This window comes from Panthera onca, chromosome B1 (assembly GCF_046562875.1).
Source record: "Panthera onca isolate mPanOnc1 chromosome B1, mPanOnc1 haplotype 2, whole genome shotgun sequence".
NCBI lineage: Eukaryota > Metazoa > Chordata > Mammalia > Carnivora > Felidae > Panthera > Panthera onca.
This window is the reverse complement of record NC_138342.1, coordinates 73,567,498-73,592,185: the sequence shown is the minus strand read 5'-3', so window position 1 is coordinate 73,592,185 and position 24,688 is coordinate 73,567,498. Positions and strand designations below refer to the sequence as shown.

At 38.8% G+C, this 24,688-nt stretch overlaps 1 protein-coding gene across 3 annotated transcripts in view; it reads left to right on the top strand.

Annotated features, from left to right (window-relative positions):
- Window positions 1–13,297, top strand: part of GPRIN3 (GPRIN family member 3) — a 66,888-nt gene extending 53,591 nt beyond the window's left edge. For 2 of the 3 annotated variants that reach the window (XM_078445908.2, XM_078445909.2), the window contains exon 2: window positions 1,934–13,297. In XM_078445908.2, coding sequence (XP_078302034.1) covers window positions 2,048–4,375 — 2,328 coding nt within the window. In that variant the 5' untranslated portion in view covers window positions 1,934–2,047 and the 3' untranslated portion in view covers window positions 4,376–13,297. The remainder of the gene's footprint in view (window positions 1–1,933) is intronic. The other variant, XM_060654643.3, reaches the window with a different exon arrangement.
- The last annotated feature ends 11,391 nt before the right edge of the window (window positions 13,298–24,688 follow it).

Below are 24,688 nucleotides of genomic sequence, written 5' to 3'. Positions count from 1 at the left end.
CAAAGGGTTTTAGCAGAAAACAGTCAAGACCAAGGATGGGAATGGGGCGCCTGGGTGGCTCAGTCTGTTGAACATCCATCTCTTGATTTCGGCTCAGGTCATGATCCTAGGGGTCATGGGGTAGAGCCCTGTGTCGGACTCCACACTGAGCATGGATCCTGCTTAAGATTCTCTTGCTCTCCCTTTGCCCCTCCCTCCCATGCTTGCTCGCTCTCTCTCTCAAATAAAAATATAAGTAAATAAAATTCAGATTTAAAAAATTAAGTTTTTCCCCACCTTTCAGTACCTCCATCTCTCTTTTACTGTCTTCTACTCCTCACATTCCCTCCATTTAAGACCTAATATGTCTCAGTCTAAATATTTTTAGAATTTATATAATCGTATACAAACATGTCTGTACACATACACAGTCTGTTTTAGGTCATTGTGTGTTTAGGTCACTGTGTGTTTTAAGTCACTGTGTCACAAAAAGGAAAATGTATATATTCTTTTCTCTACCTTGCTTTTCTCACTCAGCCATACCTTGGAGAAATCCCTCCCAATTGAAAAGTTACAGCCCAATTAACTGTTTATTTTGATGGTTGCATTATGCTCTACAGTAGAGATATGTCTTGATCTATTCTACTACTCCCCCTTTTCATGGAAATCAGTTTGCATCCAGTTTTTCTGCCCCTACAAATAGTACTTCAGTAAACATACTTGTATCCCTATCTATATATGCTGGTATTTTACATCTGTTGATAGAGTTAGGATCACAGAGTCGAGGACATGTGTATTTTTAGCTTTAAAAACTAAACTGCTTCCCTAAGAAAGCTGTAACAATACACAATATGCACCTACAATTAATAAAAATACTTCCTTTTGCTAGGTCTCACCAGGCCATAATGTTACAGCTCTTTTTAAAAAAAGGTTTGCAGGTGGAAGTATTGTAAACTAAAATCTCGTTGTTACTTTATTTGCATTTTCTTTGACTACAGATGAATTTGATCATTTTTCCAAAAGCTTGTTGACTGTCACGTTTCCTATGTTGCAGGCTGCATTTTCATGTTCTGTGTCCATTTTTCCAAAGACCTATTTTCTTTCCCTGAAAATTTTTAAGAGCTTCTGCTATATGATAGATATTTTTGCCTGTCCTCTAGGATTTTAAACATCTGTTTTTCACATCTATTGTATTTGTTTATGGTATCTTTTGCCATACAAAACTTTTGGGTTTTATTCAATCCCTTATGTTTTTCTTAGTTTGTGTGTTTTCTCCCTTGCCAAGAGAAGCCTACCCTCTCTGCCCCTAGATTATATTTATGGTTCCTAGATTTTCTTATAGGATTTTATTTATTTAATTACTTATTTTACATTTTTAACCTTTAATCTATCTAAATCCATCTAGGATTTATTTTTGGAGTTGGTATAAGATAAAGATCTAGCTTTATTTTCTTCCAGATGCATAAACAGTTTGCCAGCTCCTTATATTAAATAATCCATCATTTTGCCACTAAATTGAAATGCCTCTCTTGTCATATATTAAATCTTCATTTATATGTGGATTTATTTCTAGATATTCTATTTCACGTATCTGTTTAGGCCTATTTCAATACTTACTGATTTGATTACAGTAGCTTTATAGGATTTTCGGATATCTGGTAAATCAGACTACACAAATGACTTTTGGGTAGTTATCAAATGCTTAGGTAAATACATTAAAAACCTATTTGCAGACAGAAATGGGATGCAAGCAGAAACTAATGTACCAAATAATACTTGTATAATTAAAATATTTTTTTCAAAGTCTTTCTTCCCGAGATCTATGTTTTATAGCAACGAATACACGAGGAAAAGGTTTAGTGTGCTTATAAGATCTTGTACAAATTACAGTTTGCTGTATTTTCAACCCCTAAATGCTGTACCGTGTTAATCATACTATTTCCTTGATTCACAGATTGATCCTTCAGAGGAATCGTCCCTGACTCCATCCCTACACTGAGCTAAAACTGCTTCCCAGGTGGAACACTGTTCTGGGGAGAGCTCTGAGGATTTCCTGAAGAAGAATTCCATGGGGACTGTACCTGACCCTTTGAGATCGGCTAAAACTTCCTTGATCACAGCTTCTGGAAAAGAAGAGGATCTAGGAGAAGTGCAGCCTGCCTCCCCTCGGTCTCCACCAGCCGTCTTGTGTGAGAACACCAATGGCCTTTCCAGCATTCCTGCAGAGCCAGACCTCAGCCCCAGTGCAGCTGCTGAGGTCCTGATGCAGGCCTTTGAGCATGAGACCACCCAGCCAGACATGTCTTCTCCTGGTGTCTTCAATGAGGTGGAAAAAGTGTCTCCTACATGCAGTTCTGACAAAACCCAGCTGCCAGGAAGCAGTGAACCCACAGCACCAGCCCCATGTTCTGCAGCAGGAAAGGATCTCATAGATGAAGCATTTACAATGCCAGCCAACCAACACACCCACCAGGTGACCCCAGGTGACCAGCTCAATGCCAGCCCCTTATCAGGACCTGAAGATACTCTGCTGAAAACACAGAGAACCTCGGATGGGGAGATTCTTGAAAAACCTGAAAAGTCAAATTGCCCTGTGGGAAGCACCCAGAGCAACAGCAAAGACCAAGTGCCCTGTGATTTTTCTTCTCAAAAAACAATCCAGGGAATGCTGCAGACTGCAAATACAGCAGCCAAGGTGTTCAGTCACCCCTCGTCTCCTGTAGGCCAACCCAAAGGGGCAAGGCCGGGAGCCATATGCGACTCCCAGACAAGGTCCTGTGACTCTCCCGCGAGAGAAGAAGGATGTTCAGGGAACAAACAGCCCTCAGCCACCACCTCAGACAGCCAGTCCGTGACTTCTGTGACACCTCAACCACCCCACCTCACTAGCAAAGTCTCCACACGTCCTCAAGATCAGGTGTCAAGGTTCAAAGAAGCAAGTACAATGACCAACGAAGCTGCAAGTGAGGTCACGGAAGCTCCCGACAGGGCTCGGCAAGATGCTGGGGTGCAGGCAGTGGCAAGTGTGGAGAACAGATCGGTCTCCACCAGCCCCAGCATCCTCGCTGCATTCTTAAAGGAAACCCCAATTCCTGAGTGTTTGGAACAAGAGCAGCTGCGTGTCATTTGCAATGGCAGCGGCAGTGGGAGCCACACGCTGGAGCTATCTGACAACATCCACTCCCCACAAGGGTCAGGTCCGTGCCCCAGCATCATGCCAGAAGTGCACATCCAGGCAGCTGCCGCTGTTTCCACAGCTCTCCAAGGGGAATGCAAATTGATGAGGTTACCGAGTGAGGTCCTTAAGATCTCATCCATCACCGTGGCATCCGGTAATACTCAGGATCTGTGTAAGGAAGATACAGGGTCTGCAGGAATGACCCCAGCAAGGGAAGAGCCCACCTCTAAACAGCTTTCAGGTGTGAATTCCAGGTCCCTGAAAGCCAGCCCCACTGACCAGATTTCTTTCAGTGCAGGAAGTCAAACCGAAACAAATCATGAATTGAGGAAAGTTGAAACCAAGCCATCTGAGTTTGCAGTGAAAACCACAGATGGTCACGAAACAAACCCAGACTGCCAACTCTCTGACTCTTGTGGTCCTGCCAACAAAGCCAACCAGCCCGGGAGCCTGGATCCCACTGACAAAGGAGATGCAAGAGAGAAGCAGCCAGCATCTCCTCAGATAGTAAAACAAGAATGTAGAGGCACCGATATCCTTGATGTCAGGGCCAGGGCAGAGGCCAAAACCCTGCTGCTCAATCCTAAATCTCAAGAAAGTGGAGGCACTGGGTCAGCTGCTAGTCCTACGCCCTCCCCAGTGAGGAAGAACCAGGAGGGTACCCTGGAGGAAAATAGACAGACCAAGACAGCCACCAGCCTGAGCCTCCCATCCGATTCCATGGGTGACTCCAGTCCAGGTTCTGGCAAGAGGACCCCTTCTCGCCTGGTCAAAGCCAGCCCACGGCGGGCCAGCCGAGTCAGCGAGTTCCTCAAGGAGCAAAAGTTAAATGTGACCGCGGCTGCCGCCCAGGTGGGACTCACCCCAGGAGAGAAGAAAAAGCAGCTGGCTGCCGACTCCAAGCTGCAGTTGAAACAGTCCAAGCGTGTCAGGGACGTCGTGTGGGATGAGCAGGGCATGACCTGGGAAGTGTATGGTGCCTCCCTGGACCCAGAGTCCCTGGGTATCGCAATCCAGAACCATCTACAAAGACAAATCAGGGAACATGAGAAATTAATCAAAGCTCAAAACAGCCAGACCCGGAGATCCATTTCCTCAGATACTTCTTCAAATAAAAAGCTCAAAGGAAGGCAGCACAGTGTTTTACAGTCCATGCTGCAGAACTTTCGACGCCCCAACTGCTGTGTTCGTCCTGCCCCTTCTTCTGTGCTAGACTGAAAGGGAATGTGTATGGGAACCCTTGTGTATATTTATGGTATTCCTAAGTGTCTCTATTTGTCAAAGCTTACTTAGTTTTTGGTTTTTGGTTTTTGTTTTTTTGGAGAGACCAGGAAGACAAGCAAGCAAGAATCAACTATTGGAAGTTGCTATTAAGAATTGTTGGGTCCTTTGATTGGGGCTCCATAAATAAAAATATCATTTCAATTTGAAAGAAAGAACAAAAGAAAAGAAGAAAGCTCCACTGAAGGTTAATGACCCTAATTAAGAGGAAATAACATTCACTGGATTTTTTAATATGATGTTACTTATAGAACTAGCACTATCATTAAATACGTGTCACTTTGTATTACTGCCTCAACATATCACACTGTGGTGTTTCCATTAAAATCCCTGCTTAATATTAAAACTAGCAAAAATACTGTTATACTTTCTAGTCATATTGCAATAAGAATGCTATTACCACACAGAATTTAAGTAGACGATAAGAACTATAATGTAAAACTGTGAAATAAATTCTACTTGCTCTTCAGCCAGATGACATTAAGGAAAAGCATTTAAATGCATACAATACCAAATGAATTAATATTTGTCAACATCTGCAGATAACTGTTTTGGTAAACCTTGTTATATCGTCAACAAATGTAAGAAAGTTATGTTAGGAAAATTAGCTGAGCTTTTGAATATGAATACTGCCCACGTAAAACTTGAATTTATATCTACAGATTTTCCTGCACTGAAGGCAAGGGGCATCTCTATGATTCTGACGAGATGAAATTTCTATTTCTTTAGAGGAAGTACATGCAACTGAATTCTTGGAAAGAGTCATCAAATTATTAAGTATACTAAAGTTTGTGTAGTACAGGTGTTCTCCAAAAACATTCTGCTGAGAGTGTTAAGGTTTCTGTGTTGAAACCTTTTCTGTGTCAAAAAAAGGAAGTAACAAAAGCAATGGGTCTAATTTCAACTCCTATAAATGGGATGCAGTTTGTGTTTTCCTTTTGACTTGCTTATGCAGTAGCTTCTAATAGAAAATGTAGTGAACACCAAATAGAACACAAACTTCTCATGTTTTTGTAGGTAGACTAATATCATCTAATTGCTTAAATTTCTTATCTGTAGTAAAAAGGTAGCCTCTGTCAACTTACTGATTTTAACAGAAATACCATTGTGTCTCATCCTTCAAACCCAGTAAAAAAAAAAAAAAAAAAAAAAAAAAAAGGCCCTTACTAAAACCTGGTTTGAGCTTCTAGTGGGCTATAGATTTTGAAACCATAGGCACCTGTTTGAGCTCAGCGCTCACCTGCCTCCAGAAGAGGAGCTTTTCATTTGTACCCATGAGTGTCTTGCAGGGTACTGGGCTGGGATGACCAGTAGTGGCTTGAGAGTTGGAGGGGTGTGGAAAAGGGAGATGAGGCAGGGCTCTGGAAAAGTTTCCCCTCCTAGATTCATGTAGGGAGATTGTTCGTCTCCACCTTACATTTACAAAGCCAGATTGTTAAATGTGGAAGGGGTGCTCCCTGGTTGCCTTCTCTGAGCTCATTCCCCTCGATGAGCCAGAAAAGAGCATCTATCCATGTATTCTCTCTCTCTGGTGACGCATAAATGGCGTTTGTGCAGTAAACTCAAAACCTCTGTTTTGGCTTCTATTTTTGTTAATTCTCTTTTGCAGATTCTGAGCATATAGGGAAAAATCTTTTGTGCCTGAGCTTTAACACCACATGCTAAACGGAGCACAACCCAAATTAGTAAATAGCCCCTGGCTTCTTTGAAAGCAATAGGACCGTAGATGACAACTGCATAAATGGACTGCAGCCCCAGTACTCTTAGAGCCTAAGAATGGTAAAATCACAGTGGTTACATTTGGAGCCACCCTTTGAATTTTTTAATTAGGCACATTTTCCCATTTCTTACCAACTGGCCCTTATTAAGAATACTACCTACAGTAGAAATTGCCATCAGATTATCAATCAAATTACTGTTAAGGATCAGAGATGTAGTCTAAAATTCTCTCTTTGGCCTCGAATACCCGTTTGTAGTAGTGTTCGTGTGGCTTCTGTTGGAGATGCTTTTGCCAGGGTGTCGTGTCCCTCCTACCCCTTCCTCACTGCCTGTCTCCCTCACACGTTGGCATACGTGCTGTGTACACACAGAGAACACCCTGTGTACACAGTAGCAGCTGTCAGCAGCGCCCGCTCCAGATGGGTGGGCCCCAGGTAATCCTCGGCTGTGTAGGGAGGGGCCAGAACAGGCTGTTCCTGCATTAAAATAGGGGGAAAGGAAGAATTTAGCATCTGGTAGTAATATTTATTCTTATGAGGTTAGAGTAACCACGTGAATTAGAATTACTGAAATTAGAAATGTATAATTATACATTTATAAATTATAAATGTAAGCTTATAAATTGTAAATAGCTCAAGTTAAAAATGAGGCAGAGGCCTAAGAGAGTTGTAGACCTTTGTCGCACATTAAATTAAAAGAAAATCACGTTAAGTTACTTAAAACTAAATGTAACGTTGCAGCGTGCCTCTGATAGTAAAACCTAAGATCTGATTTAGTAACTTTGGTTTTCTTTGGTACTGGAACTAGCCTTTCCTTCTTAATCTTTATTTTTGTTTTTTTACTTTTCACCTTTACTTCTGCCACACTCTAGAGCTTGTCATAAAATAGTATAAAACTTTTCTCGTTTAGTTGTGTATTGAATCTTAAAGAAGGAACAGCTTTTCAAAACAGTAAGGAAAAGACCACCGAGTGGGTAAATAATGAAGCCTCCTGAAGACAAGCCATGCTTTTGCTTTATGACACTCCAAGTACTCATACCATAAAACCTTAACCTGAAAATTTTCCCTCACTTCAATCTGTGACACAACATTGACATGCAGCACATCATTTGTGACTCCTTAGGTTGGTTCAACAAAATGGAAGTGGAAAACAGCTTTCATAGCAGATTCTTTGAATTTGTTGGGCTATTTCTTAGCCTGGCTGCATGACATAGCAGGTTGAAAATTGTTTTTGGCCTTAATTTCTTTTAGATGTTCTGTTCCTTTTAAATGTTTTTTAATCAGGGGCGCCTGGGTGGCTCAGTCGGTTAAGCGGCCGACTTCGGCTCAGGTCATGATCTCACGGTCCATGAGTTCGAGCCCCGCGTCGGGCTCTGTGCTGACAGCTCAGAGCCTGAGCCTGTTTCAGATTCTGTGTCTCCCTCTCTCTGACCCTCCCCCGTTCATGCTCTGTCTCTCTCTGTCTCAAAAATAAATAACACGTTAAAGAGAAAATTAAAAACATGCTTTTTAATCATTGAGATATATGGAGGAAATATAAAATATTTCTTAAGCAAGTAGTATAAGAGAGATGAATTAGAACACAGTGTCTGGAAGATAATGAAATATTTACAGTGTTAAGAGGCTTTATGGCTTACCCAGTGAATACTAGAATTTTAATTTAAATGTCGATTTTTCTATTTTAATGACCACAAGAAAAATGGCACCGCTTGAGCTGTCATATGTTTATCATCAGTGCTTTTCTAATTATGTCCTTCTGGATTACTGGCTTTGGTGCCACAGACCAACTGCTCTATGTTTATGTTTTGGACCAATGGCATAAGTTTAACATTTTGTTAGGTCGGAGAATCCTTTTTGTTTGCGTCCAAAATGAAATATTTATAAAATATATTAGTGTGTTTTCCTACCTTGACAAGTTCAGCTATGTCAATATAATTTGATTTTTGATGACTTCTTAATCTTCAGAATTGTCTGATAATTGGTACTTTGGACACCAGTATTCTTCACGTTATAGCTTACATCTCAAAATTGAAACAAACTGTAGTGAATATGCATGTGTAACATATACCCTAGAGGCTGAATTTGGGGACCAAATCTCTAATAGGAGCTTGTCATTTTCAACTAGAAAACAGAAAAAGGAAATGACTTTTGGTTGCATCCTGAGAGTATTGAGGTTTTATTGTTCCTAGCTTATTCTAATGTCATTTCTCTCATTTCTAGGAGTTCCCATCATTCTGAGAATACCTGTATATACCACATGAAGAATATAATATCCTGTGACTTTACACTTTGTTTACAGAGGATATATATGAGTATGCTGTTAATGTAAATTGTTTGGCCTTTGCTGTATCCACTGTTACTGTTTTGCTGCCAAAATGTGAGAAATTATCTTCTATTCCTCCTACATATTGTGCAAGTGTTAAAAAAGTGGTCCATTTCTAGTACCAGATAATTCACCACATCTCTTGTCTACTTTTTAAGAATCAGTATAAAGAAAAACAATACATTAGGATAAGGTTTGCATATATGTATATGTGTTTTTACTGACACTTGGGCACTTGTAGCCTTGTGTGGGCCTCTTCCTGTCTGATTTACTAATCGGCTACGATGCTGCCATGGAGATGATACTGTTTACTCTCTCCTGCTTTGTCCTAAACGGTATTTGAGAAATGAAGCCTGTGAATTTCCCTTTGTGATGATAATACAGTGAACTCAGCAGTATCTTGGATAATTGAGCTGACCATCTTGTCCCCACCCCTGTTTTGTCTACACAGTGAATCAGAAGTCTTGTCCAGGTCTGCTTCAGTGTTTGCTATTTTATATTGATATTCGAGCATTTTGTTTTCTGTGAGCAACGTTCTTTGATGCTGTGTGTGGCCCTTTTGGTTGAATCTCTCCAAATGTGGGTCAGCTGCTGCCACCTGGCAGATAACAGGTGATACGCTAAATCTCCTGTCCATTCTTGTAACTATAGCCTTCTTAATGGAATTCTGCAACTGGATGAGTAATTATAAATGTCATCTTTGCAGACGCACAGGCTTAAGGATGTCTACAAAATTTTAGACATTTTTGCAAAGGGGGAAAAATAGTCTTGTAAATACTGAAACATTTCCATGAAATTTATCCTACTCTTGGGAAAAAAAAATTCTCCTTGGCTGCAGAAATAAGATAAACTTTATTTGCGATGACCAAGGACATAAATGAAGATGGATTGAGGTGGAAAAATTCTGTCTCACAAGTAATCAGTGACATCTGCCAGAGGTCATTACAGCTACTCTTAACTGTGAACACTCACCAGCTAAACTACTCACTTGCCACAACCAGATAACCTCTCAAAGTAAATCCGATACATCTGTATATATGTGTAGATAGAAACAACAAAAAATCCTGAAAAATTACTGTTGACTATTAGTTAAGTCAAGGTGAAGATAATTATAAAGAACATTTAAATAACCATGGGCCTTGGTGAAATGACTATGGAGGCCAGAATGGTGCAACAAGATGTTAGTCACAAGTTTGTTATTTTTTTAAGACCCAGAAATCTCAGATACTCATCATGAGAATAAAGACTGTTGAAAATGAAATTAAAGCCAAGCAATAATGTGCCAAAAAGAGGCAGTTATACCAGCAAGTGCATCTATACGAGCACACCGTTATGTAATATGGTTTGCTCCGTGAAGACTGACTATAACCCACAAGATAAAACAAGCGAAGGCATAATTTCTGCTTTCTTGCTCGAAAAACGTGTTTAGGAGCTCTATAAAGAGATACAGCGCCGGTGGACATTAGTAGAGATAAGGTAACATCTCTGTCTTAATGCTAGCCAAGACGAAAAAGGAGTCAAAAAGTCTTGCTAGCTTAAAATTCAAGATAGATCCAACCAGAAACTTTGTTGAAACAGAGGGGTTAAATATATAGTAATTACTCTTCCTGGACACTTGCACGTAGCAAAGCAATTCAGTTAATTCTGCCTAGAGGATTACCAGCCTTAGCTATGAAAAAAATGTGTTCCCAAATGTAAAATAACTAAAACATGAGTACTCATATCAAAAAGGGCCTCAAATAATGCCTTACAGAAAATGATATTCCAGATGGGCGTTTCTAAATACTAGCCCTTTTTTCAGTTCAAGCTCAAAATCAATTGGCTGCAAAAAAATAAGTCACTATTTTACATTTCATAAAATGATACAAATCATCAACCAGCATGGTGAGAATTATGATGAGAAATAACCTAGTGATTTACATGTGTTAAGGAGAAATAAGTGGGAGAGAAATGCTAACTTCTTTCTTGATCTCTTATGATGCGGGGATGTCATCCACTGATTTGCAGGGTGAAAATTATGGCTTGCTTTTTAACATTACTACTAGCATTACTCTTTGTTACTTTAAAAAATTAGATTGCCTATTTTTTAGCAAAGCTTCTAAGTGGATAAATGATTTTTCTGTTTCATATCATTGCTTTAATATCACATGAAGACTGTACAAAGCAAACTATGTTGAATGGGTGGGTAGAAGGAGCTTACTCATGTTTATCAGGATCTCTTAATGATTTTAGCTGAGATTCCTAAATGCTTCTTTTAGGCCACATCTTTGAGTAAATTATTTTTCATAATGTTTTCCATCACATCTTAAACTGATGTTGGTAAATCAGAAGATTGCAGTATTACAGTCATGCTCCTCAATCCCTAGAGGAGAGGAGAGACTAATTTTTATTTTAAGGACATCTGGACATAGCTTTCCTGAGGCTGAGAAAGGTCAACAGGGCCTGACCTGAAAACTCAAGAAAGAAATATACTAATAATTCCTAAATTCCTCAATGTATTTATCTCTGCTGTACTAACATGTGAACAATATGTTGTGCATAATACTGTAGCCGGTTGTGGTATGTCAATACATTTTGTAAGTGTGTATAGTCTGTGAGTGGTTGGTTTTCTCTTTCTATGTGTAGGAAAAAAAAACATGCCGTGTCCCATTTCAAAACCAAGTTCTGTCATCGGGTAGGCACATGTATGAAAATGAATAAAGCCAACAGAAGTGTACATGTGTATTCAGTAACAGAATTTGTCCTTTCATTTCTGAAGGTCAGAAAGGGCTGTTGTGTGTGTGTGTGTGTGTGTGTGTGTGTGTGTGTGTTTTATCATTTCTGAGAGTAGGTAACATAATTATCACAAAGGCTGAATACATTGGCAATACACTGGCATGTTACTAAATCTGCCAGGTTAATTAACCATGCCATTAGTCACAGGTAAGGTCAGTTCTTTGACCACCGGCATGATTTACATTCCTCACACATCCTCTCCGTGGTAAGTGTGTGACTAGGATGTACATGCTATGGGTGTGATTGTGTACATACCTTGTATGAATTAACCTAAATCCTCAAAGAGTTGTACGAAAGCAGGAAAACGAAACAGTTGTTCAAAAGCCTCAAAAGGGCTAATCAATGAGTATTTTCATTTTCTACACATAAAAATGTATACATGGCATAACTGTAAATAGCTTACCCACATATATATACACACATAAATGCATTTCATTCATACTGTTAATATTTAAATAAATTACAAGTTAAAACAATTGAAAACTGCATCTTTCCATGACTGTTCTGTTTTCTATACATTAACATGGGATCAAATGCTCCCCGTTAAATGGTGTTATACTCCCAGGTAGCAGATTTGGTGCTTAGGAAAGCCCTGCCTCACTATGAAAATCTAGTTATTGTCATAGACTGGTACCTGAGCACCTTCAAAGGTTTAATGCTGTTCTTTAAGCACCTAATTTTACATCTGGAAATGACAAACACTGGGGAAAATCAATTATGTTTTGTAGGCTCCATTTGTACATTTATTCGTGTGTTTATTTGCACAGGCTGATAAAAGCCCTACCTTTTTTTTAGAGATCTATCCATAGGTTTCAAAACAGTATATGATCCCTTGAAGAGGAAAATGATTTTACGCATTCTCTTGAGATAAGCAAAATGATGTTTAGCAACACCAAAGAGAAGTCAAAGAGTAAAAGTTTTTTTTTTTTTTTTTTTAAATTACAGATGATGTTGGCAGGATAATAGAATATGAGCATTTGGGAGTTCCGTCAAGTGGACTCAAGTAAATTCCTATTATTGATAACAGGTAATACTGTGTGGACTAGATAACAAGATGAGAGACAATAGCCAGCAAATGTCAACACTGGACAACACTTGTCAACTTATCACAATTCTAATCAGTGAAATGATGTTTGAGTTTCTCTCATTTTTCCTAAAAGGAAATACTCTATTAGAGATCAAAAAGTCTGATCTGGTTCCTAAAATCTAATGTAATTTGACCCTGATTCCTTGACACTAAAAATTATGTTGCCTGGGTATTAGGTTGAAGATATAAATGGTATATGAGTTTCCATTAATAGAGAACTCCATGTGGCAAAGTGCAAATATAACCATTTCTCAGTAGAAAGTTAATATTTAATATGTATTTATGTTTTGGAGAATTAATGTGCCATCTTTGTATCTTAGATAAAAATAAAAGGCTAACCAATCATAAGAACACTGTAACTATAGCTGGCTGTGTTTTTAAACTACTAAAACCATACTTGTTTATAAGAGCAGAATATGTGAAATCTTGATGTTTGTCAATATTTACTGTTGCTTAAAAGATAAATTCGTGTAATTATTTTGGACGATGTATATTAATTTAAATGCCACCCAGAAAAATTATAGCTGTCAATGTGAAAATCATTTGTGTGTGTCAATACTCAGCTGAGAAAGACCAAAAGTGTAGTATAATGTTAAATCTCTGAAAAAAACAGTAGTACTCAAAGTGAAATTCCATTTATGAATGTATCAATATTAGAATCTAAATTTATATCTTTTCATGATGTCTATATATGAAAGTCATAAAATGGTTTATTCAAGAAAGTCCCCATCCTCCAGAAATTGACCTACCAATAAAATTTTATTTCCTAGAAAAAAATATGGAATATTAGGATTTAAATAAGGATAGATCAGGATTTTGGAATTTATACACTTCTGCTCTCATTTTGAATTTGATTTTTGAATGAAGGAAGGAAGGAAATTCGACGGATGACTTTGTTTTACCCTCAAAAAATTTTAAGTATGATTTTTTGCATTTCATTTTCCATAATAAACATAACAGAGATTCAAATTTACTTTGTTCTTTTTGTTGTTGTTGCTTTTGCACTGCTGTCAAAAGTGTTATTTTAGCCCTAGACGTTTAGAATCAATTGATTTTCAACGTGACACACTTCTGCTAGAAATCTACAGTGGAGCTGAAAGTATTTACAATGAAAGGGGTTTTTTTCCTTTGATTAAAATAGAATTCCCACAGAATCAACAACACCTGCAGATGAGAAGCAGTGATTTTTTTTCCTGCTCTTGATGATATAGCGTGTGTGTGTGTGCGTGTGTGCATACTTTTGCTCTTGGCTTGGTGAAAGTGATAAGAGCTTGACATTCATGGAAATACAGGAGGGCATGGAGGTACAGGGTGCATCAGCTCTTGTGGTGGCACAGAGCACCTGTATTCAAGCTTATATTATGTCACATCTAGGCTTAGCGGCCTCCTGCCCAGGGCCATCCAGGTGTATGCTGTGTAGTTTCAGCCTCTCTGCCTACTCCTGGGTAAATAAGTTGGGATCCTGTGGTCTAAGTTCCTAGAAGAAGATGGAAAGTCCAGCCATGTCCTCCAATCTAGCTTAATCATTATAAAACTAACACTATCATTGGATTTCTTTGTGCCTCCTTGAATCTATCTTCATCAAGAAACTGTAGAGTGGGAGAGGTGTAAGATTTATGAACCCCAACTCTCAAAAATAACTTAGTAAAATTTCTATATACTTTAAACAGTGATTCTTTCAAAACTTCCAACTACTCTGGGGTGCCTGGGTGGCTCAGTTGGTTAAGCATCTGACTCTTGATTTCGGCTCGGGGTGTGAACTCAACAGTTCATGAGTTCAAGCCCCATACCATGCTCTACCCTGACACTGCAGAACCTGCTTGGGACTCTCTCTCTCTCTCCCTCTCTCTCTGCCCCTCCCCTGCTCTCTCTCTCTCTCTCTCTCTCTCTCAAAAAATAAACTAAAAATTTTTTAAATAAAAAAAAACTTCCAACTACTGTGTATATAAGTACACACTATTTTGGCCTAAAATAGAGCTGCCATTAAAAGTTAAACTTCATGTGTTTCCAAAGATATAAATACTATTTGTGGAAAGTTAGATCACACAAAGGTCCTCAGGGGGCTGAGATAGTTTGTCTTATGCCTGTAGCTGTTTCTGTTCCACTAACCAGACGCTTGTCTCCTTAGATGACATTTCCAGCCACTGTTCTCACCCATCCACATCTGTAATGCTGAGTAGTAAATACAAGAGCAACCTTCATAGCTTAATCTGGCTTCACTGGACTGATTGTGGACTCAAAATATTTTTTGTTTCCTGTGAAGTCTTTCTTTGTAAACCACATAGGATCACGTTCAGTCTACCACCCATACTTAATGAACTCATGAATACCAACATTGTTTAATTTTCCTCAACACCACCCTAGACTATCAGTCAGCTAATTTACAGAGTTCTAAACTCTTTAGACCCTTAGAACTATGTTAATGTTCTGCAGCCGGTTTTTCTAAATATAGCATAGAGGACTAAGATAGTTGAAATTCAAATTGTCAGGATAGAAGCTGAAAGTGCTTGAAAGATTTCTGGTGGGAGTACTGGCATCTCAAGGATGATTATTTCTCTACATCTTTTTTTTTTTTAATTCCCACTTGACACCTCTTAATCAAACAGCACAGGAACCTTGGCCTGCCATTAAAAAAAAAAAAAAAAAAAAAAACTAAGCAGGGGTGCCTGGGTGGATCTGTCGGTTGAGCTTCTGACTTCAGTTCAGGTCATGATCTCACGGTCTGTGAGTTCAAGCCCACATCGGGCTCTGTGCTGACAGCTCAGAGCCTGGAGCCTGCTTCAGATTTTGTGTCTCCCTCTCTCTCTGACCCTCCCCAGTTCACACTCTGTCTCTCTCTGTCTCAAAAATAAATACGCATTAAAAAAATTTTTTAAATAAAATTAAAAAAAAACTAAGCAGAATGTCATTGTCAAAGATATTACAGGTGTTTAGAAGCAAGGTAAGATTTCTTAAAGGCTTGGAAAGTATTTTCCTGTTACCTATGTTCTTTTTGCCCAAAGTCAATACAAAGGATAATAGCTATGTGCCAAACATTCCGCTGGGCACTTGCACGTATGTCTTCACTCTTGGGAGGTTTTGCATATAAATGCACACTGTTTTCAGCCAATTTTTTTCAATGGCAGATACCTGAGACATATAAATTGGATGTTCAAAGGGATATAGTAGTAAATACCCAGTCTTAGAACCAAGGAAAACTGGGTTCAAATTTCAGCTTTAAAGCCAAATTCCTTGTCCAAGTCATCTAGTCTTTTTGAGACTCAGCACATTCATCTGTGAGTTGAGGATAACAGTACCTACTTTGCAAAATTGTGTGGATCAAATAACATAGGCAAAACAAAATGTCATTTATCTCCCATACTCCTTTGAGATTTGCTTTCTTCTTTGCTTGAACTTTATCACTCAATTACAAAAAGGCTGGCATTTTGCCATTTTCTTCTACTTCGCAAACTTTATATGTGTGTGTGTGTGTGTGTGTGTGTATATTTCCCTACATCTTTTATGTGTATAGATATGTATTTATGTATATATATATGTATTTATGTGTGTGTGTGTATATATATGTGTGTGTGTGTGTGTGTGTATATATATATACACAAAGCCAGATAAATAGTGGGGAGCCTGGGTGGCTCTGTCAGTTGAGTATCTAGCTCTTGATTTCAGCTCAGGTCATGATTTCACAATTCGTGGGTTCAAGCCCTGTGTAGGGCTCTGTACTGACAGCATGGAGTCTGCTTGAGATTCTCTCTTTGTCTCTCTCTCTGCCCCTCACCCCCCCAAATTAATAAACATTTTTTTTAAAAACTAGGTAAGTACTAAAAATAATTTTAAATATTACTATGAAATACCTATGTGACTTTAAACGTATTTCCCTTTTTGTTTAAAGTATGAGGATAATACGTTCAAACATTTAGAGTTGCCAGACCTTTAAGAATTGGGAAAATATTTTTGATTCAGTTTAACTTTGTCATATCAAATATGATTTTTATTTTTTTAATTTTTTTAATGTTTGTTTATTTCTGAGACAGAGAGAGACAGAGCATGAGTGGGGAGGGGCAGAGAGAGAGGGAGACACAGAATACGAAGCAGACTCCAGGCTCCAAGCTGTCAGCGGGGCTCAAACTCACAGACCGCGAGATCATGTGCTGAGCTGAAGTCGGGCGCTCAACCGACTGAGCCACCCAGGCGCCCCAAATATGATTTTTAAAATATAAAGTTAAATGCTAATAAAAATATTACCAATTCAAAAAAGGAGGAAAAAGGAAAACAATCGGTAACTTTACACTAAAATTTAAAACTTAAGTAACTAAGATTTAAAGAGAAGTCATGTGGGGCACCTGGGTGGCTCAGTTGGTTGAGCGTCTGACTTTGGCTCAAGTCATGATCTGATTGGCTGTGGGTTTGAGCTCTGCATCAGGCTCTATGCTGACAATTCATACCCTGGAGCTGCTTCAGATTCTGTGACTGACTCTCTCTCTCTCTCTCTCTCTCTCTGCCCCTCCCCTGCTTGTGCTCTGTGTCTCTCTCTTAAAAATAAATATTAAAAAATTTTTTAATTAAAAAAAGTCATGTAACTGACAAAATATTAGAATTTGGAAAAATCGAAAGAACATCTACAAATCAATTACAAAGGATGAGCAATACAACAGAGAAATTTGTCAAACTCTATCAGCAAGCATCATAAATGTATAAAATTATGCTCAACTTCACTAATCTCTTTCCACCGCAGCTGAATGCTGTTGGAGGAAACCTTCAAAATTCACAGGGACTGAATTAGGAGCTTTATGCCCAAGAGCTGGAGGACAATGCTAAGAGATCTGTAGGTTGGAGATCCCTGGTGATGTGTGTAAGGGAGGGAGGAGGGGAGGGAGTATACACCTGAACACCTGCACACAAATCTGTGAGCAGCATCCATGCACATTTAAAGGAGGAGGGGAGACTGGCGGGGGAAGGTTCTGTAAAGAATCTAAACAGGACCACCTGGGTGGATCAGTGGGTTAAGCAACCAACTCCTGGTTTTAGCTCAGGTCATGATCTCACAGCTCCTGAGTTCAAGCCCAGCCCCTCGTTCCAGCCCCTCGTTGGGCTCAGCTCTGACAGCACAGAGACTGCTTGGGATTCTCTCTCTCTCTCTCTCTCTCTCTCTCTCTCTCTCTCAAAAATAAATAAATAAACTTTAAAAGAATCTACAGAAAGCCAATGAGAGCAGTTTAGATGTAAACACCTGCCCAGAGCACCAGAGCATGCAACACTTAGAAGATTATAACCTTTCCAGATGTCCTGTTTCCCTCTCTTTCCCTGGCCTTCAACCAGACTATTTGGCAGAATTAGAATCCCAAAGGGGTGGAGGGGCACCTGAGTGTCTCAGTTGGTTAAGTGCCTGACCCTTGATTTCAGCTCAGGTGGTGATCTTGCGGTTCATGGGTTTGAGCCCCACCCACACTGGGCTCCATGCTGACAGTGCAGAGCCTGCTTGTGATTCTCTCTCTCTCACTCCCTCCCTCCCTCTCTGCCCTGCCCCCACTCATGCTCTCTGTCTCTCAAAATAAATAAATAAACTTGGGGGAAAAAAAGGAATCTCTAAGGAGTGGAAAGAAACAAGAATCCAAATCACAACCCCCTTCTTCATGTGAGTCTGTGGAGCTGATAAGAGAAGACTTTCAATTATAAACAAAATAAGGATTATTGCATGAGACTGGACATTTTAAATCTGAATTGGGATTGCATCTACAATTTTGAGTGGCCTGTTTCTGCTGAATCGAGGGGGTGTCCCCCAGACTGAAATAAACGATGTCGTTGATGATGACCGTGCCACCTGACGTGAAGATTCGTGTGAATAGAAAATACTGGAAATTCATGTGACTGAGCCATGCTGTTTGGATCCTGAATGCATCCGCTATTGCAGCTCTTGCTAGTCTATAGACCCCAGATTACCATGCATTTTAGACCTTGCAGAGGTTGTGGGAAGAGAGTCCCAGGTGACTCCACTTTGGTTTATTCAGGCCCACTGTGGTAGACAATATTTGAGGATGGTCCTCAAGATTCTCTGCCTCTGATGTACACACTCCTTCCTCCAGTCATTCAATCAATCACTTCCATGAAGTGATTTTGTAAATGTAATTCAGGTCCCAAATCAGGTGACCTTAAAATAGAGAGAATGGGGCACCTGGGTGGCTCAGTCGGCTAAGGGTCAGACTCTTTTGGCTCAGGTCATGATCTCACTGTTTGTGAGTTCGAGCCACTGACAGCACAGAGCAGAGCCTGCTTGGGATTCTCTCACTCCCTCTCTCTCTGCCCCTTCCCTGCTCACTAGTGCACCCTCTCTCTCCCTCAAAATGAATGAATAAACTTTAAAAAAAAAATTGTCTGCATGTACCAGACCAAATCCCGTGAGCCCATTAAAAGGAGAGTTTTCTCCAGCTAGTCCCAGAAGTCAGAGAGATACACTCCAGCAGGCCTGTAAGAAAACAATCTATGTTGTCAACTGCAAATGGAGAAGGCACGTGGCAAGGAGGTGTGGACACTCTCTAGGAGCTGAGAGAAGTCTCCAGCTGACAGCCTGAAGAGAAACAGCAGCTTGGCTCTACAAACACAAGGAAATAAATGCTGCCAACTACCAGTGTGCTCGGATAGAGGAGCCCCAAACTCAGGTGAGAACCATAGCCCTTAACCAACACCTTGATTTCTGTCAGGCAAGACCCAACGCCTGGATTTTGGAGAATCCAGAAATGCTGCACCCATAATTCTGACCACAGAAATTGTGAGATAGCAAATATGTGCTGCTTAAATTTGCTGAGTTTCTGGTCATTAGTTACACAGCAAAAGAAAACTAATACAGCACTGAGTTGGGGGTTTGAAATTGCCAAAGATCAACTTTTCAGTCAGGAACTTATTTCTGTGCTCCCACTCCCCAAACCAGGACCCGAAACGTTTCATCCTGAAGAATCACTTTTCCTGAAACATGAGATGGCAGTTTTAATGGGTAAGTACTTAAGTCACTTTAATATTGAAGCAAATATCAAATATAAATGTATATAGATGTGCTGGAATCTTCCATGTGCTCTTGTCTATCCACCTTGTACCACTGCACATCTTGCTCTGTGCTCTTGCAGGCTGACTTGTACAGACAGGTCCCACAGGCCCCCTGGCCATGCCGCTACCCTCTGCTTTCAGCCCTAGCAGAGGGCTGGAGATGGGTGGCAGAGAGGGGGAAGGGTAAGACGTTTATTTCCCGGATACCCGCCTTAGGGTGCTTTGTGTTGTCTGTGTCATGTTCAACAAAGCCAGAGCCCCTACCAGGCAGACATTTCCATTAGGCTGGGTTCTGGTTGCTCCTCCTTTCCTGGACTCCTCAGGTCTAGGAGTGATACGCTTGACCCCAACCTGTCACTAGATCCCGTGGTACTGCACTCCTAATTTGTGGTCACCCTACCAGCACCTTTATACACAATCTCTTTATAAAATTCTTCTCAATTACCCAGGTTGAAGGTGCCAGCTGTTTCCTACCAAAATCCAACTGAAAGAAAAATCAAAAGACACATTCACCATTTTTAAATGATAAAACACGCGATTTCAGATAAATTTCTCTCTTTTGGCTGGCTTCTTCTAGCTATGCCCCTTTGGCTGCCAGTATTATTAGTTTATTGTTCTCACCTACCGTTAGGGACAGTGCTCTATAATTTGAAAAACATTTCCTGGAGTAAATAATGTAGATGATATGCATATAAGATTTTCTTTACTACATGATACAGGTGCCATCTTCGGTAAAGGAGAAGCCTTCTCGTATGAAATAGGTACTAGGTTGTTATGTCTCCAGGCATAAGCTCTTATCTCAAGGCTCTTAGGATAAACATTTAATGAAATTATATACCTCAGTCTCCCCATTCATAAAATGGGATCATTAAAATTATTTGCCCCTTGTTCACAAACTTATATATAAATGATTATACCTTAGTATTCGAGACTGTTACTATTAACAATAATAGCTAAGGTATATTGAATGTTTACTACATACCAGTCATTATTCTAAGTTTCTTACATACATTATCTATTGCTGTTTACAATAACCCTATGATGTAAGCATTATTGTTATTAACCTTCCCATTTTACAAATGAAAGTTGAAACGCAGAAGGCTAATTACATATAGCTTGTTGAGGTGGCACCATGGCCAAAGCCCACTCAAGCCTGTCATCGTCTACTTACCTAACTAGTTCACTCCGGCTGCTTTACTGCACATGAAATGCTAATGACAGGATGTCAGATACTGCTTCAATAAAACATAATGGTTTTCTCATTATGACCTGACTCATTCTTCCATTAGCCCTTACTAAGTTTTATTAACTCCAGCTACTAGAGTATTTTTTGCTGCATCACAAATAAAGTAACAAATCTTCCCAAATCGAGGGTGGGGTTAAAAAAAAAAAAGGAAACAATTACTTCTAGAAGAAAATGAAGTTTTCTCAAATATATTTCCTCTAAATACTATGTATAATGGGAGGAAGGAAGAAAAAAACAAGTTATGCTATCAAAATATTCATTTTCTATGCAAATCTCATGTTCATGATAACCACAATTAGTTGTATGCCAAGGATGCAAAAAAATAAGACTACTTATGGAAACTATAAAATTACTTGCCCTTTTCAGGGGAAAAGAAAAAAAAAAGATCTTGATGTATTAAGACATTGTTTTATGCGTCACCTGAAATACTGTTGCACAAATTGAGTAAAAGCTATTTCTTGTTTGGAGGGAGTTTGTTTGTTTGTTTGTTTGTTTGTTTTGCTGGCCAATATTCTTTATTCTGCAAAATGCTTGGCAATGCTTCATTCTTCTCCAGTATTTTATTAATAATATACTTATTAACTTAATTTATTGTTTGTTATAAAGATACTACCTTGCAAATTAGCCATTACATCTGTCAATATCTGTAACCAGTTATTAAACCACTTCACAGTGGAAAAATATGAGATTCATATGGAGGAAATGTTTACACATAAACAGAATTATATGTCATAGGCAATGAATATTGCTTGCTTTGTTTTGAGCCTGTGATTTGCTTGAAGTTGATATTCTCAAGTTCAAAACTTCTGTACTCCTATCTGGAAGTGAGAATTACTACTTTATTTCAGAGTCCTATGTTTCCTTATTGATCTTTGCTCTAGTTTTTCTATTCATTATTGAAAGTGGGATATTGAAGTTTCTAAATATTATTATGGAACTGTCTATCAATTGTATATTTTTTCTTCATATATTTTGGACTGCTTTATTACACACATATAAATTTATAATTGTGGGGTGCCTGGGTGGCTCAGTTGGTTAAGCGTTCACCTTCAGCTCAGGTCATGATCTCACAGTTCGTGGGTTCAAGTCCCGCATTGGGCTCTGTGCTGACAGCTCAGAGCCTGGAGCCTGCTTCAGATTCTGTGTCTCCTTCTCTGCCCCCCGTCCCCGCCCCCTACTTGTGCTCTGCCTCACTCTCTCTTTATCTCTCAAAAATAAATGTTTTTTAAAAAAAAAATTTAATTAAAATTTACAATTGCTATATCTTTGTGAGTTTTTTTTTTTTAATATTTTTTATTTATTTTTGAGAGAGAGACTGACAGAGTGAGAGCAGGGGAGGGGCAGAGAGAGGGAGACACAGAATCTGAAGCAGGCTCCAGGCTCTGAGCTGTCAGCACAGAGCCCGACGCGGGGCTCAAACTCACAAACTGTGAGATCATGACCTGAGCCGAAGTTAGGCGCTCAACCAAATGAGCCACCCAGGCACCCCAAATTGCTATATCTTCTTGATGAATTTTCCAGTTTCTCAGAATACAATGTCCTTTTTTATCACTTTAATTTCTTTTTGAAGTATAGTTGACACACAACGACACACAATTTGTTTCAGGTGTACAACATAGTGAATGTTATGCTATGCTCACAAGTGTAGCTACCATCTCCTCATAACACTATTACAATACCATTGACCGTATCCCCTATGCTGTACCTTTTATCCCATAACTTATATATTCCATAACTGGAAGCCTGTACCCCCCACCCATTTTGCCCATTTTGCCCATTTTGCCCATCCCCTACCCTCTGGCCTCTGGCAAATACCAGTTTCTTCTTTTTGTTTATGAGTCTGTTTCTACTTTTTTGGTTTGTTTTGTTTTTTTAGATTCCACATATAAGTGAAATCATACGGCATTTGCCTCCGTCTGACTTATTTCACTTAGCATAATACCCTGTAGGCTCAGTCACGTTGTCACAAGTGACAAGATTTCACTCTTTTTTATGGCTGAGTAATAGTCTATTGTATATGTACACCACATCTTCTTTATCCTTTTATCTCATTGGACCCTTAGTTGGCTTCCACATGTTGGCTACTGTAAATAATGCTGCAATGAACATAACGGTGCAAATATCTCTTTGAACTAGTGTTTTCATTTTCTTCAGATAAATATCCAGAAGTGGAATTGCTAGATCATGTGGTATTTCTATTTTTAATTTGAGGGGGAACCTCCATCGTGGTTGCACCAATTTACATTTCCACCAACAGTGTACAATGTTTCTTAACATTCTAGCAAACACCTGTTATTTTTTGTCTTTTGGGTAAAAGTCAATCTGATCAATGTGGGGTGATATCTCATTGTGGCTTTGATTTGTATTTTCAAGATGATTAGTGAAATTTAGCACCTTTTCATATACGTGTTGGCCATCTGTATGTGTCCTTTGGGAAAATGTCTATTCAAGCCTTTGTTTATTATTTTGTTTTTTTATTGTTTTTTTCTAAATTTTTATAGGGTTGTTTGGATTTTTTATATTAATTTGCATGTGTTCTTTATATATTTTGGATATTAACCCCTTACTGGACATATGATTTACAAATATATTCTCCCATTCAATAGATTGCCTTTTAATTTTATCGATGGTTTCTATCACTAGGCAAAAGCTTTTCACTTTTAAATTCCATTTGTTTATCTTTGTTTTTGCTGTCCTTGCCTGAGGAGATTGATCCAGAAAAATATTGTTGAAGCTATATTGTCAGAGTTTACTGCCTATTTTCCCAGAAGTTTTATGGTTTCATGTCTTACATTCAAGTCCTTAACCATTTTGAATTTATTTTTGTGTATGGTGTAAATGTCCAGTTTTATTCTTCTGCATGTAGCATCCAGTTTTCCCATTACAATTTGTTGAAGAGACTGTCTTCTCCCGACTGTATATTGTTGCCTCCTTTGTCATAGATTAATTGACCATTATATGCATGGGTTTATTTCTAGGCTCTCTATTCTATTCCACATCCAAGTGTCTGCTTTGCTACCAGTACCATACTAGTTTGATTACTATAGCTTTGTAGTATAATTTGAAATCAAGGAACATGATACCTCTAGCTTTATTTTTTTCTCAAGATTGCTTTGGCTATTCAGGGTCTTTTGTGGTCCCACAGAAATTTTAGGATTCTTTTCTCTAGAGTTGGTATTATGATGGGGATTTCATTGAACCTGTAGGTTGCTTTGGGTAGTATGGACATGTTAACAATATTAATTCTTCCAACCTATGGGCATGATATATCTTTCCATTTATTTGTGTCATTTCAGTTTCTTTCACCAATAACGTAGTTTTCAGAGTACAAGTCTTTTACCTCCTTAGTTAAGTTTTTTCCTAGGTATTTTATGCTTTTTGATGCAGTTGTAAATGGGATTTTTTTCTTGATTTCTCTTCTCTTAATGCTCCTTATTAGTGTATAGAAATGCAACAGATTTCTGTTTGTTAATTTTGTATCCTGTAACTTTACTGAATTCATTTATTAGTCTTAACACTTTTCTTTTCAGTTTGGATGCACTTTATTTTTCTTGCCTAATTTCTGTGGCCAGGACTTCCAATACTATGTTGCATAAAAGTGGCAAGAGTGGGATCCATGTCTTTATCCTTTGGTTAATGTGATGTACCACACTGATTGATTTGCAGGTGTTGAACTGGAATAAATCCTATTTGGTCATGGTGAATGATCCTTTTAATTTGTTTTTCAATAGAATTTGATAATGTTTTATTGAGAATTTCTGTATGTATGTTCATTAGGAATTTTGGCCTGTAATTTTCTTTTTTGGTGGTACCTTCATCTGGTTTTGGTATCAAGGTAGTGCTGGTGTCCTAAAATGACCTTGGAAGCATTCCTTTCTCATCATTTTTTTTTTTGGGGGGGGGGAATAATTTGAGAAGGATATGCACTAACTCTTAATGTTTGATATAATTCAACTGTGAAACTGTCTGCTCTTAGACTTTTTGGGGGATGAGTTTTTAAATTACTGATTTAATTTCACTACTTATAATCAATATTCATATTTTCTACTTCTTCATGATTCAGTCTTAG